The sequence below is a fragment of the Petromyzon marinus genome, chromosome 80, assembly GCF_048934315.1.
Source record: "Petromyzon marinus isolate PM22_M1 ecotype Great Lakes invasive population chromosome 80, UKy_Petmar_22M1.pri1.0, whole genome shotgun sequence".
NCBI classification, from domain to species: Eukaryota; Metazoa; Chordata; class Hyperoartia; order Petromyzontiformes; family Petromyzontidae; genus Petromyzon; species Petromyzon marinus.
The window spans coordinates 4,510,414-4,524,439 of record NC_133746.1 but is presented as its reverse complement, the minus strand read 5'-3'; the positions used below and the strand labels follow the sequence as shown (position 1 = coordinate 4,524,439).

General features: G+C 42.8%; 2 protein-coding genes across 7 annotated transcripts in view; one reads left to right on the top strand and one right to left on the bottom strand.

The window, feature by feature from the left end:
- The window catches only part of LOC116958572 (NACHT, LRR and PYD domains-containing protein 3-like), a 49,288-nt gene extending 47,065 nt beyond the window's left edge, over positions 1–2,223 (bottom strand). For 3 of the 6 annotated variants that reach the window (XM_076057183.1, XM_032981278.2, XM_032981279.2), the window contains exon 1: positions 1,865–2,223. Coding sequence is in view for 1 of the 6 variants with exons in the window: in XM_032981280.2 (XP_032837171.2) it covers positions 1,865–1,867 (3 nt within the window). In the remaining 5 variants the exon portion in view is untranslated. The remainder of the gene's footprint in view (positions 1–1,864) is intronic. The other 3 variants (XM_032981277.2, XM_032981280.2, XM_076057185.1) reach the window with 1 other exon arrangement.
- Positions 2,224–12,894: 10,671 nt separating this feature from the next.
- The window catches only part of LOC116958580 (elastase-1-like), a 54,905-nt gene continuing 53,773 nt past the window's right edge, over positions 12,895–14,026 (top strand). Inside the window, exon 1 of the mRNA XM_032981296.2 lies at positions 12,895–13,612. Coding sequence (XP_032837187.2) covers positions 13,561–13,612 — 52 coding nt within the window. The 5' untranslated portion in view covers positions 12,895–13,560. The remainder of the gene's footprint in view (positions 13,613–14,026) is intronic.

Sequence of the window (14,026 nt, the reverse complement as noted above, 5' to 3'; positions counted from 1 at the left end):
AACTAACTATTTTTACCCACGATCAGATACTAACTACTCCAAAAAAGTGTATTTTTTCGCAAAATAAAATCAAATTGATGACATGATTCAAATTCTTACATTTAATGACATACCCATCGGAAACCGCTCAATTGAAAGATTATGCAATTTTTTATTATAAAGAACTAAAATATATGAATTTAATATTATGAAAGGATGCTCCTATCTTTTACAGTTTTCGAATTATTCAGATTTTAACATCATAATATGCGGATTTTTTCGTTCAAACCTGCTTTAATCCGAAATATCTCAAAACGCATACATGTTACAATGGTTATCGCTTTAATTGTATTTATTGTTTAACGCTCTACCAAAATAAAAAAGCACGTTATATTTTGAATGGTTTCTGAATGACACGCACAAACATATTTATGGGGCACTCAAAATCGAGATTTGGGGGCCTTAAAATTAAAAAAATTCGGATTTTCAGATGTTTCCTATTGTTTGTGTCCTAAAAGCTACATCTGTTTCAAATTTCAGCGATCTACCTTGTTAGGAAATACTCTGTAGATTTTAGAGACATGCTGATTAAGGTTTTTATTATATAAATAGATTCTGCCACCCAGTGTCTGCGGTCAAGTCAGCTGTTGGGGGTCTCAGTGCCCACTGCGTTGCGTTGGGCTTCTGTTGGTCAATGAGATACGCATACGAAGTCTCTCTCCCTCACTTCCGTGCATCTGTACCTCCACTTAAGCAATATAGGCCATCACTTTTTAAAAAAGACAAAGATCCCCAAGTATAGACTTCCTTGAAGAGTGACAGACCAGGTAGCTTGCACACAGCGTTATGTAACCGATGAAAAGACAATGCCGCTCGACTGATTCGGAGTGAGACCTCTGCTGTTAAACCGAGGCCGGTCATGAGCGCACTGCCCAGGTATGGCAAACTCTCCACTCTCTCCACAACCGGCCCATCACTAATTGGGAGTTGTGGGGGTGTAGTGTCCGATGGTACAAAATACCCAGGCAGGTGCTCAGTTTTGGTGGGGCCGATAGCAAGGCCCCACCTCTTATTGGCAAGCTCCAGGTTCAGCAGCAGCGCCTCCAACTCGTCCTCTGAGTGAGCAGCAATTACGAGATAATGGGCATACATAACATGGTTGAGCTATAGAGAGCCATCCCTTGATCGCACGCGGGCATTGATTAGCCTCCCATTGTATCTGTACCATATGGTAATTCCTCCGGTACAGCCATTGAAGGCTTCACGAACTACGTGGTCAAAATATATCTTAAATAATGTGGGAGCCAGATGACATCCCTGTCGCACCCGAAGGTGTAGAGGGAATGGCTCCGACTCCCGGTCACGTAGTTTTACCTGGGCGCCAAAGAATATGAAATACTGCAGTCACGAAAGGTGTAAGTGAAGATAAGTAATGTAATAATATGAAGGTGATATTTTCAAAGATAGGTATATTTGAAAGTGAGTTCACACAATAATGAAGATGAAAGTAATGGCCAAGTCATGAAGCAAAAAAAGTTGTTTGCAAACACTATGGTGTGTATTGCATTGTGATGAATGCAAAATTACTTGAAATGTTTGTAGCTACGTGATGTAACATAAACAGTCAAAGAATATTAATTCCTGCAGTCATGAAAGTTCTAAGTGAAGATAAGTAATGTAATTATAGGAAGGTGATATTTGCATAAAGAGATGTGTTTGAACGTGAGTTTACACAATAATAAAGATTAAAGTAATGGGCAAGTTACGAATTAGAAATATATGTTGTGAGCACACAAACAAAATAATATGTTTCAAGGTGATGAATAAAACAACAGTTGTGTAGGTACGTGATGGTAGCGTAAGAAGTAAGGAAATGTGTACTTACCATTGCCGATGTGAGGCCTAATCCCGTGCGGAGCCTCCGTCCTGGCCTACATTGCGGAGCCGGCGGAGGTAGCACGTTGACGGGCTGGGGGCTGGGCCGCTACCCCCCCCTCACCATCCCCCCTGCCCGTGCAACAATGATGCTCTCTAAACACTATAACATTATTATCTACGGAGTCTGTAGTATGAACTGCACGCATCGTGTTGCGGGGAGAAGGGGGGGAGCGAAGAGGACATGACACTGCGAATAAATATGCGCGGCGTTATGTGTATATGTATTGCATGTTAACCGCGTAAAAGAAAATGTCCCCCATGAGCTGGACCGAACGCGCGTCACTTGGCATGGTCCGCTCCGCCCCCACGCAATTGGCTTGAGTTGGTACGGTCGATGTCGCGCGAACTTTAAAGTTGACGGACGGGGGAAACGGAATAGCCTATGCCCACAGTGGGGCTTAGAGGCATGCTGCCTGGCAAATTTGTTTCGATATAACTCCCCCGCCCACCGTTTGAGAGCCCAATTCCTGACAAGCGCGCGTGCGCAGAGACTTTTTACACGTAAGATGATGTACACATCTTCTTTGGTTATTTCGGTAAAGTCACGTAGAATGAGAATAAAATAATAAATTGATCAAAAATAACACAATAATATTCCCACGACGTTTCGGCCACAAATATTCGTGAGAATATTATTGTGTTATTTTATTTTATCAATTTTGTTATTTTATTCTCACTCTACGTGACTTTACCGAAAGAACCAAAGAAGATGAATCCTTGCAGTCACGAAAGCTTTAAATCGAAATGATGTACACATTTTGGGGCAAACGTTTTTTTTCTGTCATTGTAATTTGTGCTTCACGGCACTGCTGCTAACAGCTTATATTCAGGCATGGTTATTTCATGAATTAATATTTCACGATGGATATTCATTTAAACATGAATGTTTCATGAATGATTATTCGTTCATAAATTAATATTTCAGTGCTGTGAACAGCACTTCTGTTAACATCACTGTTAAGGCTATACGGAGAATCGTTGTCTTGGTGCTCGCTAACAGCACTTGTCCCAACAGTCTGTGAAAGTCTTGACTTAAAGCTTTCCTGACTGCAGGAATTCATATTCTTTGGGTTTTTCGGTAAAGTCACATAGATAGGTTCAAAGAACAACAAAAATAATAACAAAACATCATTCTTTTCCTGATGACGACCGCTTGTGTAGCGATCGAAACGTCGTCGTGGTTTTTTTGTTATTTTTTTGTATTTTTTGTTATTTTCTTTGAACCTATCTGCGTGACTTTACCGAAAGACCCAAAGAATAGTCTGTGAAAGGCTATGAATGAATTCCCATTCATCACACGCAAGGTCATTTCTTTGTTGAAACTTTGGCTACAGTGCACCATTGCTTTTGTTCACTTATGCTCCTAAACTGGTATTTGTCACGGAAGTGGGGTTATTGTTGCGAGATCATCTTTACTCACTCGACCATACATTCCTCTCACCGTGGTAGCTTTGTGTGTGTACTAGTGCTGAACGGTTTGGGGAAAATATCTCCTTGCGATTTTTTGGACAGATATTGCGATTTGATTTGCGATTAAAGTTGTTTAAGTCAAGCTTTAGATCAATATTCACTGTGTAATAGATTTAAAACATGTGATTGAGCATTGCCACATGATACCATCAAAATATGAACTGCTCTATATATTATAATGCAAGGATGAGGTATGAATTTGAGATATTAATTTTAATTGAAATAGAACAAACAAACATAGAACAATTGTTAAGTTAAATAAATACAGTTATAATAATACAAAATAAAATAATTCCAATAGGAAAGTACGTAATAGGACTTTTCAAATTGCAAAAAACTGCAGCCTTTGCGATTTGCTAATCGCATTGTTTCATATTGCGATTTCGATTTGAAATTGATTAATCATTCAGCCCGAGTGTGTACGTACACCTGTTACTAGTGGCGCATTGGCCAGGTTGTACTTGTTAATTCTCGTGACGTTTTTTTGTCCGAGTTGCTTGGGTGGGGTATGGCTTAAAACGTGGATGGGGTTTTTTGGGGGGGTCCCTTGAGAGTTCATGAAAGTGTAGAAAACTCTTCTGCATTGAGCCGCAATGTGCGGAGTACTGCGGATATTTTGGCCAAATATATATATATCAGTTACATTCTGTGTTGGTGCGGTTTTGATTTGGCTGAATAGGAGCGGTAATGTAGCGGTTAGCATTAAGCTTCACTGCGACTTCAGCGCTACGAGTTCGATTCGCGCTCACAACTAACACTAGTGACGATTATCTGAACCAGTCCTGGGCCTCGCCTAGGTCGACTCAGCCTCAAGTGATTACATAGTGTGGTGTATGAACATCGCCAATAGGGAGACAAAGGCGGTCGGGCGTGGTGCTGACCACCCGCCCCCCTCGTGTGCCACAGTGTCGGCCTTCATAGGTACTACTCGCTAACAGCACTTACCACAATATTCTGTTTAAGCTTATCCGCAAGAATCTTTGTTAACCCATGCGGGATCGGGCGAAGAACATTTACTTTACTCTGCGGAAAAGCGCCCAGATCCGGAATTGAAAGCAAAGTGAGTGTATAAACACCTTGCAATGGGGGAAGGGGGTCGTGAGCGAGTTGTGACCCGGGGGTTGGTGAGTTAGCGAGCTGGTGGAGGAGGAGGAGGATGTTTTAAAGGTGCGGCAGTTAACAGACGCGATATCTTCCAGCGACTTTCGTAGAGAAAGATGTGCACGATAAACATGCTCAGGCTGCTGCTCACCAGTGCGAGTGAGTGTCTGACAGACTCTCACTCATATTCACACACAAGATACTCACAGACTCTCACTCATACTCACACACAAGATACTCACAGACTCACACTCATACACACAAGATACGCACAGACTCACACTCATACTCACACACAAGATACTCACAGACTCTCACTCATACTCACACACAAGATACTCACAGACTCACACTCATACACACAAGATACGCACAGACTCACACTCATACTCACACACAAGATACTCACAGACTCACACTCATACACACAAGATACTCACAGACTCACACTCATACTCACACACAAGATACTCACAGACTCACACTCATACACACAAGATACTCACAGACTCACACTCATACTCACACACAAGATACTCACAGACTCACACTCATACACACAAGATACTCACAGACTCTCACTCATACTCACATACAAGAGGTAAACGTTTTAAATAAATATAACTATCAACCCATACGGGTTACCCGTATTGTTGTACAGTGGAAATTGAGTTAACAGGTCCATACGGCATACAGCAACAAATATATGTATTAGTGTTTCTCCTTTGTGATGTCACTTTGTAAGATGAACGTTGCAATTTATAAGGGATAGGGGTAACCAATAAGATCTGAATTGGACTGTAATAAATTGGGCACTGATCGGGGTTGACAGTTATGTTAAAGTCTCCATAAACTCCAATCTTAAAGTCTCCCATACACGCCAATGTTAAAGTCTCCCATAGACTCCAATGCTGCAGCATACCTGTCAACCCATACGTTTTGCCCGTATTCTTGTACAGGAGAAATAAAGTTTTCAGGTCCATACGGCATACACCCATTTCAATACGGGCAAAATAAAAACAAAAAACTTAGAATTTGTTTGCGTTTCTCCCTTTTGATGGGACTTTATAGGATGGACGTTGACATTTATTTATAAGGTCTCAGTGCCCGCTGTGTTGCGTTGGGCTTCTGTTGGCCAATGAGATGCGCATACGAAGTCTCTCTCCCTCGCTTCCGTGTACCTGTCCCTCCGCACAAGCAATATAGGCCATCAGTTTAAAACAAAGACACGGATCCTCAAGTATAGACTTAACATATTGTTGGGACAAATGCTGTTGGCAAGTAGCACCTATGAAAGCCGGCACGGCACACAAGGCGGTGGGTTGCCAGCACCACGCCCGGCCGCCTTTGGCTCCCCAATAGTCATGTTTACACACCGCACCAGATACTCATTTGAGGGCTGAGTCGACCTAGGGGAGGTCCAGGACCCGTTCAGATAATCGTCACCAGTCTTGGTGGCTGTGAGCGGAAATCGAACCCAGGTCGCCAGGTCTAATAGTGCAGCGCGCTAACTGATGCACCACCGCTCCCCACCAGCAGTTTACACATCCCATCTGCCCTCACTATCTTCTGGGTCAGTGGTCATTCTCAACCTTTTGTTGGCTACTGCTCTACCTCCCTTGCTGAAGTTCAACATACACACACATACGACTCACACAGAGACCCATAGACTCACACAGAGACCCATAGATTGTTGTCCTTCCCCCGCACCTTTGATTAGCACAGTTGTCCACGTACCATTCGAAAGAAGCTCAACGTGGATTTTGAACTTCTTTCGTACCGTACAAAGCCAGCCATGCTCATCTGAGGTGTGGGTGCAGGACAACAATATAAACACGAAAAGCAGTTCTAAAGAAATTCATTTTCAATCGAGACTTTAAAGTGCATAACGCCAGTGGCTTCTAATATCGGAAGAGCGTTCCAGACGGCCGCAGAAACGGATCCAAAAGCACATGATGCAGTGACCGTCTTTGTTCGATAGCCAGCCAAAATAAAAATAATGGATACAAAATATATTACCGGATGCCCTGCATGCCTGACATAATGTGTTCGATCTTGCTGGTTACTTTTGGAAACCAAATTGTTCACGATCAATGAGTCTTGAAAGGTATTTTATATCGTTCTAGGTTACCATATGGATTTACATTTTATCGTAGTTATTTTATATTGGCAGATTCATACAACATGGTCATTCACCAATGACCCATGTATGATATAATTTCACGTATTTATGAATCACCTCAAGTACTCCCAGTTGTCCGTGTTCTCCAGTTGAGAACCCCTCTTCTAAATTATTGAAGCTGTAGTCACTCCATTAATTATCGGAGTGCTGCGGTGGCGAGATGTTATTCTCCATCGCTTGGTCTGCAGGAAGTTGCAAGTTTGATCCCGATCTTGGCAATCCCTGTATATTTTGCATGTTTTCCCTGTGCTGGCATGGATTTTTGTTCGGGTCCTCCAGTTTTTCCCTCCAAAATAAGATTCAAAATGCATTTCGAGTATTTGGCTGCTGTAAATGTCCAATTGAAAAGCCACTTCGTTGAACTTTCATTGGTGGCCAGGTCGCTTCCGAAAAGACATATATAGTTCAGTGAGCCTTACCTGGTAAAATATATTTGTATCGTTTTATATATTTTTGAGAGTGATGCTGAGGAAAAGTTGATTAAGAATATCTGGGCTGAATATGTTACGAATAGATAAGCAATGTATCCTGTTCTGCAATTGTGGACTCCCAGAATCGAATTATATTTCCTGAAGAAAGCCCATAAGGCTAAGACGTTCTTTTTAAAGTGCCACTCAAAGCATTCCACAATTACAGATTTAAAAAAAGCTTAACAGCAATTGTGTTGTAAAATTACGTTCACACGAAATCTGTAGTGGTTTTAATAATATAGCAATTTTAAATGAGGACAGAGATGGCAAACGACAAGACTTTGGAGCAGCTACAGTAAATATTATTTGAACCGGCTGTGGGCTTACCCGAGGTTGACTCAGCCTAAAATGAGTACCAGGTGCGGTGTGTAGTAAACATCGCCACTGGGAGACAAAGGTGGTACTGGCCACCAACCCCCTCGTGTGCCGTGCAGGCCTTCATAGGTGCTCACTAACAGCATTTTCCCCAACAGTATATTCAGGCTATACGGGGGATCTTTGTCTTTGTTTTTTTGATGCTCGCTCAAAACGATGGTGGTCACTGTATCGCGTGCTTTCAGATGCGCTGCTTCTCTGGCAGTCTGGAACACTTTTCCTTCCAACAGGAAGCCATTGGAGCTATGCACTTTGAAATCGTACAGCACTTTGAAATCGTACAGATTAAAAACTGATTTATTTAGAACTGCTGTTTATGTTAGTTTGTTGTCCTTCCCACGCACCTTCGATTAGCACGGTTGGATGCGTACGGTACTAAAGAGGTTAACCATACGTATACATATTCTTAGCTCTTTCGGTAAAGTCACGTTGAAGGGAAACAATAAAATAATAAACTCTATATAAAACAATAAAAATTCTCACGACGTTTCGACCATAACACAAACGGTCGTCATCAGGTGTGTCGGTTTGCATAAATGTATTTATTTTTAAACGGTGTATCTATTTTATTTATTTATAAAAAAAACCGTCAGCGCCACGCGCATCGATTTGACAGTTTATTTAGAAGGACGAGTCCATCTATGTTCTGAAAAGAGGAGGGGGGAGACGAAAAATTAATGTATGCTGTCTGAAAGCCACTGTAAGCGTGAACAATCAATTAAGACCTGAAATGGTTAATCAAATCTTTCCAATGATTGCTAAGCCAGAATCCATCTTCTCGGTTGAAATTGTATACGTATACATTTTTTTAAGGAAGATTTATGATGTTAAGGGAGGAAACAAGGTTATTCCAAAACGTTGGTGGTGCTGCAACAGAAAAGGCCGTGTCAACTATTGCGATTCTTGTTCTTGGGATAATGAAAAGAAAAATGGATGTATGAGATGATCTCATCTCTTCATCTGCAGGCCAACATTTTTTATCGGCAGGTATTTAGTATTTACTGTATATGTTTTTAGTCACTTGCTCACATTTCCTAAAGTTTGCACTCCTATCGTGTTTCGCATTGTGTATGGTTGTTGTAGATCGAAACTTACTGAAAATATCGTCATAGCTCGTCGGATTCCCTCCAGGATGAATATAACACAGATTCACTCCATGGCTGGTAAAAGACGTTTGCCATGTTTATGGGATAGGTGACCCTTGAACGAGTGCTGTTAGCTCGATGGGCCTTAACCGTGTCAATAAAGTCTCAGTCTGTTCAACATTACGATACAAACTAAGAGACTAGATATTTATTTCGTGCAGGGTTTGGGCGACCTTTCAGAGAAGAAGAAGAGAGGAAAGCTCTAACCCTAGAATATCCGACAATTCGTATCTCTTTGCCATCCGCATAGCTGGAATTATTGCCTTCATCATCTTCATCGTCGCTGTGGTTCTTATTACCTGGCTGTGGAGGAGGAGAAGTGACGGAGCTCCGATGAGCGTGAGAGACATCTGTAGTGCTGTGAATTCACTCGGACGACAACCGCCTCTTTTTCCGCCGTCACTTTTATTCCATCGTTCCGTACACACAGTAATTCTCTCCGTGCTCCGCCAACTCGGACACTCCGATTTACTTCAGCATCGTCCGTGCATCCCCTTCCACACACAGTGTTTCTTCGCCTATTTCTTCACACACAGTGGTTTCCCTTCCACACACAGTGGTTCGTCTTCTATCTCCTCACACACAGTATCGCCGCTATCTCTTCACACGCAGTGACTTCCCACACACAGTGGTTCGTCTTCTATCTCCTCACACAGTATCGCCGCTATCTCTTCACACGCAGTGACTTCCATCTATTCACACACAGTGACTCTATCTCCGCTAATGCTGACTCTCCCTATCGCTATTTACTGTCTTTGGGGTCCGGCTCTCTATCTATTCTTCCCTAACATTTCCAGCTGTCTTCTTCGTATCTCTTCACCTCTCGCCAACAACTGCCCAGCAACAACTCTCCAACAACAACTCCCCAGCAGCAACCCCTCTCCATTCAAACCACCTCGCGTTTTATCCCCTCTCGCATTAGCCTTAATTAATTGCCACGTGGCTCGCTGGCCGTTTCCCGCCAGCCCACACCTGTCCCCTTCATCAGACATCCAGACGCCACCACTTAACGCTAACAGCCTCTCGACCAATCACAGCCCTCGTGCCACGACTCCCTTAATTCCTTCGGGTTGTTTACGCCACCTGCGGCTCGACCACCTGTTTGACCTCATGTGACCCGTTCTCCTTGTCTGTCTGTATGTACTGTATATGGCCAATTCCTATGCGTATTATTTACTCCACTACACATCCACGGTGACTCGAGGGGCGCTTCCCTTCCTAGCCCACAGGAGAGCCCGGGGTGGGCCACAGGAACTAGCGAGCTGCATCTGGATGACGAGGTGGGTGAGCTGCATCTGTCTGCATTCCCTCTCTTCCACAGCACAGCCGAGCTGTGCCAGTGCTGTGCCGAGCCAGCCCGGCGTGTTTCAGGAGGCGCCAGGTTGGGTTTTTTTTCTTTTCCACTGCGGAAACTGAGCCATGCAAATAAGAAGAGACTATTTTATTTGTGTCTTTGACCAAAATAGTTCGAGAGAGCCGCATCACGCGCGCAGAGCCACTTATACACAATCACAGCCACGGCAGCGCGGGTATAGAGCGGACGACGACAACAACAACGCATTGTGGCTCAAATAAACAAAATTAGTAATGGAATAAACTGTTGTTTATTTACTGTTTTTGTCCCCCTTTTGTTATTTTTTAACGCTACAGTTTGTGACTGTTGCACATTTTGTCGTCACCAAGACATTCCACGGTGACCCCGTTCCCTGTCATATTGAATACATTATCCTGACGTAAAATTACGTTTAAGATTTAAGTTAAAAAAAGCATCTACCCACAAGGGGGAAGCCAACGAGCCATCGCATGCGGCTCCGGGGCCGCAAGTTGCCGACCCTTGCTTGAGTGTGGGCGCGTGCCTCGGTGGCTAGGAGATGTTAACTACCTCGCCTGGTATACAGGAGGTCGTAGGTTCGATCCCGACCCTGACGCCTGCTGCTGTATATTTGGAGTTAGCGGTGTTTCTCTCGCCCCGTGGTTCGCGTTAATTGTTCAACGGTTCCTTCCGGTTTAAATTTTAAATAACAAATGAATAAACTAAAACTATTACATGCATTACATCACATTACATTAATGTCGGCATCTCGAATAATAATATTACAGCTATTCAAAATTCTTGTTGGTGTACTGGATTTGTTCATGGACACCCTGTATAACACATTTATGAAAATTATCCCATTATTTTTTGTGTGGACACCTTCGCCACTTCTCGATGCGCAAACTCCAGCAGCAAACAAAACAACTCGGGTGCATTCCTCTTGGCGGTCGACGTTCCGAGTGACAATTGTGGCCCTTTCGATGGGAACAGTCACCCAGTCGCCCTCCTCCCGTGATCCGCGGATTAAAACAAATCAGTCGAGAAGTCGATGTACGACAGCCAGAGACGTTGCACGCGACTAATAACAAAGCAAGAGGGTTTATATCGCGAACTGTACGTGATGAATGAATGAATGCATATTCATCTATATATATAGTATCAATAATGCACACTTTTTGGGGCAAAGGTGTTTTTTTCTCTTGTTGTAATTTGTGCTTCACGGCACTGCTGACAACAGCTTATCAGCAACTACTCCGTTAACACAATGCACCCGGTATAAGTACAGCGGCTAAATTCGAATGAATACTCAGGCATGGGTATTTCATGAATTAATATTTCACGAATGGATATACATTTAAACATGAATGTTTCATGAATGATTATTCGTTCATAAATTAATATTTCATTGCTGTGAACAGCACTTCTGTTAACATCACTTGCCCCAACCGTCTGTTAAGGCTATACGGAGAATCGTTGTCTTGGTGCTCGCTAACAGCACTTGCCCCACCAGTCTGTGAAAGTCTTGACTTAAAGCTTTCGTGCCTACAGGAATTCACATTCTTTGGGGGTTTTCGTAAAGTCACGTAGATGGGTTGAAAAAAAATATATAACAAAACATCATTTTTTTCCTGATGACAACCGCTTGTGTCGCGATCGAAACGTCGTAGTTTTTTTGTTCTTTTTATTTTCTCTGAAGCTATCTAGGTGACTTTACCAATAAACCCAAAGAATAGTCTGTGAAAGGCTTTGAATGAATTCCCATTCATCACACGCAAGGTCATTTCTTTGTTGATACTTTGTCTACAGTGCAGCATGGCTTTTGTTCAGTTATACTCCTGAACTGGTATTCGTCACGGAAGTGGGGTTATTGTTACGAGATCCTCTAAAAAACTCTCGACCATACATTCCTCTCACCGAGGTAGCTTTGTGTGTGTGTACTAGGGCGTGGTGCTGACTACCCGCCCCCCGTCATGTGCCACAGTGTCGGCCTTCATAGGTGCTACTCGCTAACAGCATTTCCAACTGCAGTTTGTCAAAGGTTTTACGGGTTGATCTTTGTTAACCCATGCGGAATCTGGCGATTGCGATTTGATTTGCGATTAAAATTGTTTAAGTCACGCTTTAGTTAAATATTCAGTGTGATACATTTAAAACATGTGATTGAGCATTACCACATGATACCATCAAAATATGAACTGCTCTATATATTATAATGCAAGGATGAGATATGATACTCTTTGTTTCTTTCGGTAAAGTCACGTAGGTAGAAAAATAATACAATAAAATGAAACAAAAAATAGTATATTAAGACACAACGTTTCGATCGCAACACAAGGTGTCGTCCTCAGGCGGAAAAAATAATCCAGCAGTGGAACTGCTGGATTATTTTGTGGAACTGCTGGATTATTTTGTGGAACTGCTGGATTATTTTTTTTCCGCCTGAAGACGACCGCGTGTGTTGCGATCGAAACGTCGTGATATATTTTTTTTGTATTTGATTTTATTATTTTTCTACCTACGTGACTTTACCGAAAGAACCAGAGTATGGATTCCTGCAGTCACGAAATCTTCAAATCAAGATTTATGAGATATGAATTTGAGATATTAATTTTAATTGAAATAGAACAATCAAACATAGAACAATTGTTAAGTTAAATAACTAAAGTTTTTATGATAAAAAAATGAAACAATTCGAATAGGAAAGTAATAGAACTTTTGAAATCGCAAAAAATCGCAGCCTTTGCGATTTGTTAATCGCATTGTTTCAAATTGAAGTTTCGATTTGAAATTGATTAATCGTTCAGCCCGAGTGGGTATGTACACCTGTTACTGGTGGCGCATTGGCCAGGTTGTACTTGTTAATTCTCGTGACGTTTTTTGTCCGAGTTGCTTTGGTGGGGGATGGCTTATAACGTGGATGGGGTTTTTGGGGGGGGGGTCCCTTGAGAGTCCATGAAAGCGTAGAAAACTCTTCTGCGTTGAGCCGCAATGTGCGGAGGACTGGGGATATTTTGGCCAAATATATATCAGTTACATTCTGTGTTGGTGCGGTTTTGATTTGGGAATGGGAGCGGTTAGGGCTACGCTGCACTGCGAATCTAGCGCCACGAGTTCGATTCGCGCTCACAACTAACACTAGTGACGATTATTTAAACCGGTCCTGGGCCTCGCCTAGGTCGACTTAGCCTGTGTATAAACATCGCCAATAGGGAGACAAAGGCGGTCGGGCGTGGTGCTGACCACCCGCCCCCCTCGTGTGCCACAGCGTCGGCCTTCATAGGTGATACTCGCTAACAGCACTTACCACAACAGTCTGTTCAAGTTTATACGGGGGAAAATTAGTTATCCCATGCGGGATCAGGCGAAGAACATTTACACAACTCTCTGCAGAAAAGCGCCCAGATCCGGAATTGAAATCAAAGTGAGTGTATAAACACCTTACAATGGGGGAAGGGGATCGTGAGCGAGTTGCGACCCGGGGGTCAGTGATTCAGTGATCGAGCTGGTGGAGGAGGGGGATGAGGATGTTTAAAAGGCGCGGCAGTTAACAGACGCGAAATCTTTCAGCTACGTTCTAAGAGAAAGATGCGCACGGAAAACAAGCTCAGCCTTCTGCTGCTGCTGCTCGCCAGTGCGGGTGAGTGTCTCAGACTCTCACTCATACTCACACACAATATACTCACACTCATACTCACAGACAAGTTACTGACAGACTCTCACTTATACTCACACAATATACTCACAAACGCTCACTCATACTCACACAAGATACGCACAGACTCTCACTCATACTCACAGACGCTCACTCATACTCACACACAATATACTCACAAACGCTCACTCATACTCACACACAAGTTACTCACAGACTCGCACAAATACTCACAGACTCTCGCTCAATACTCATATACAAGATACTCATAGACTCGCACAGTTACTCACAGCTTCTCACTGAAACAGATACGCAGATACTCACAGACTCTCACACATACACACACACAAGATACAGACTCACACACATGCCAATCTTACCTATACGTAATTTTTTGTC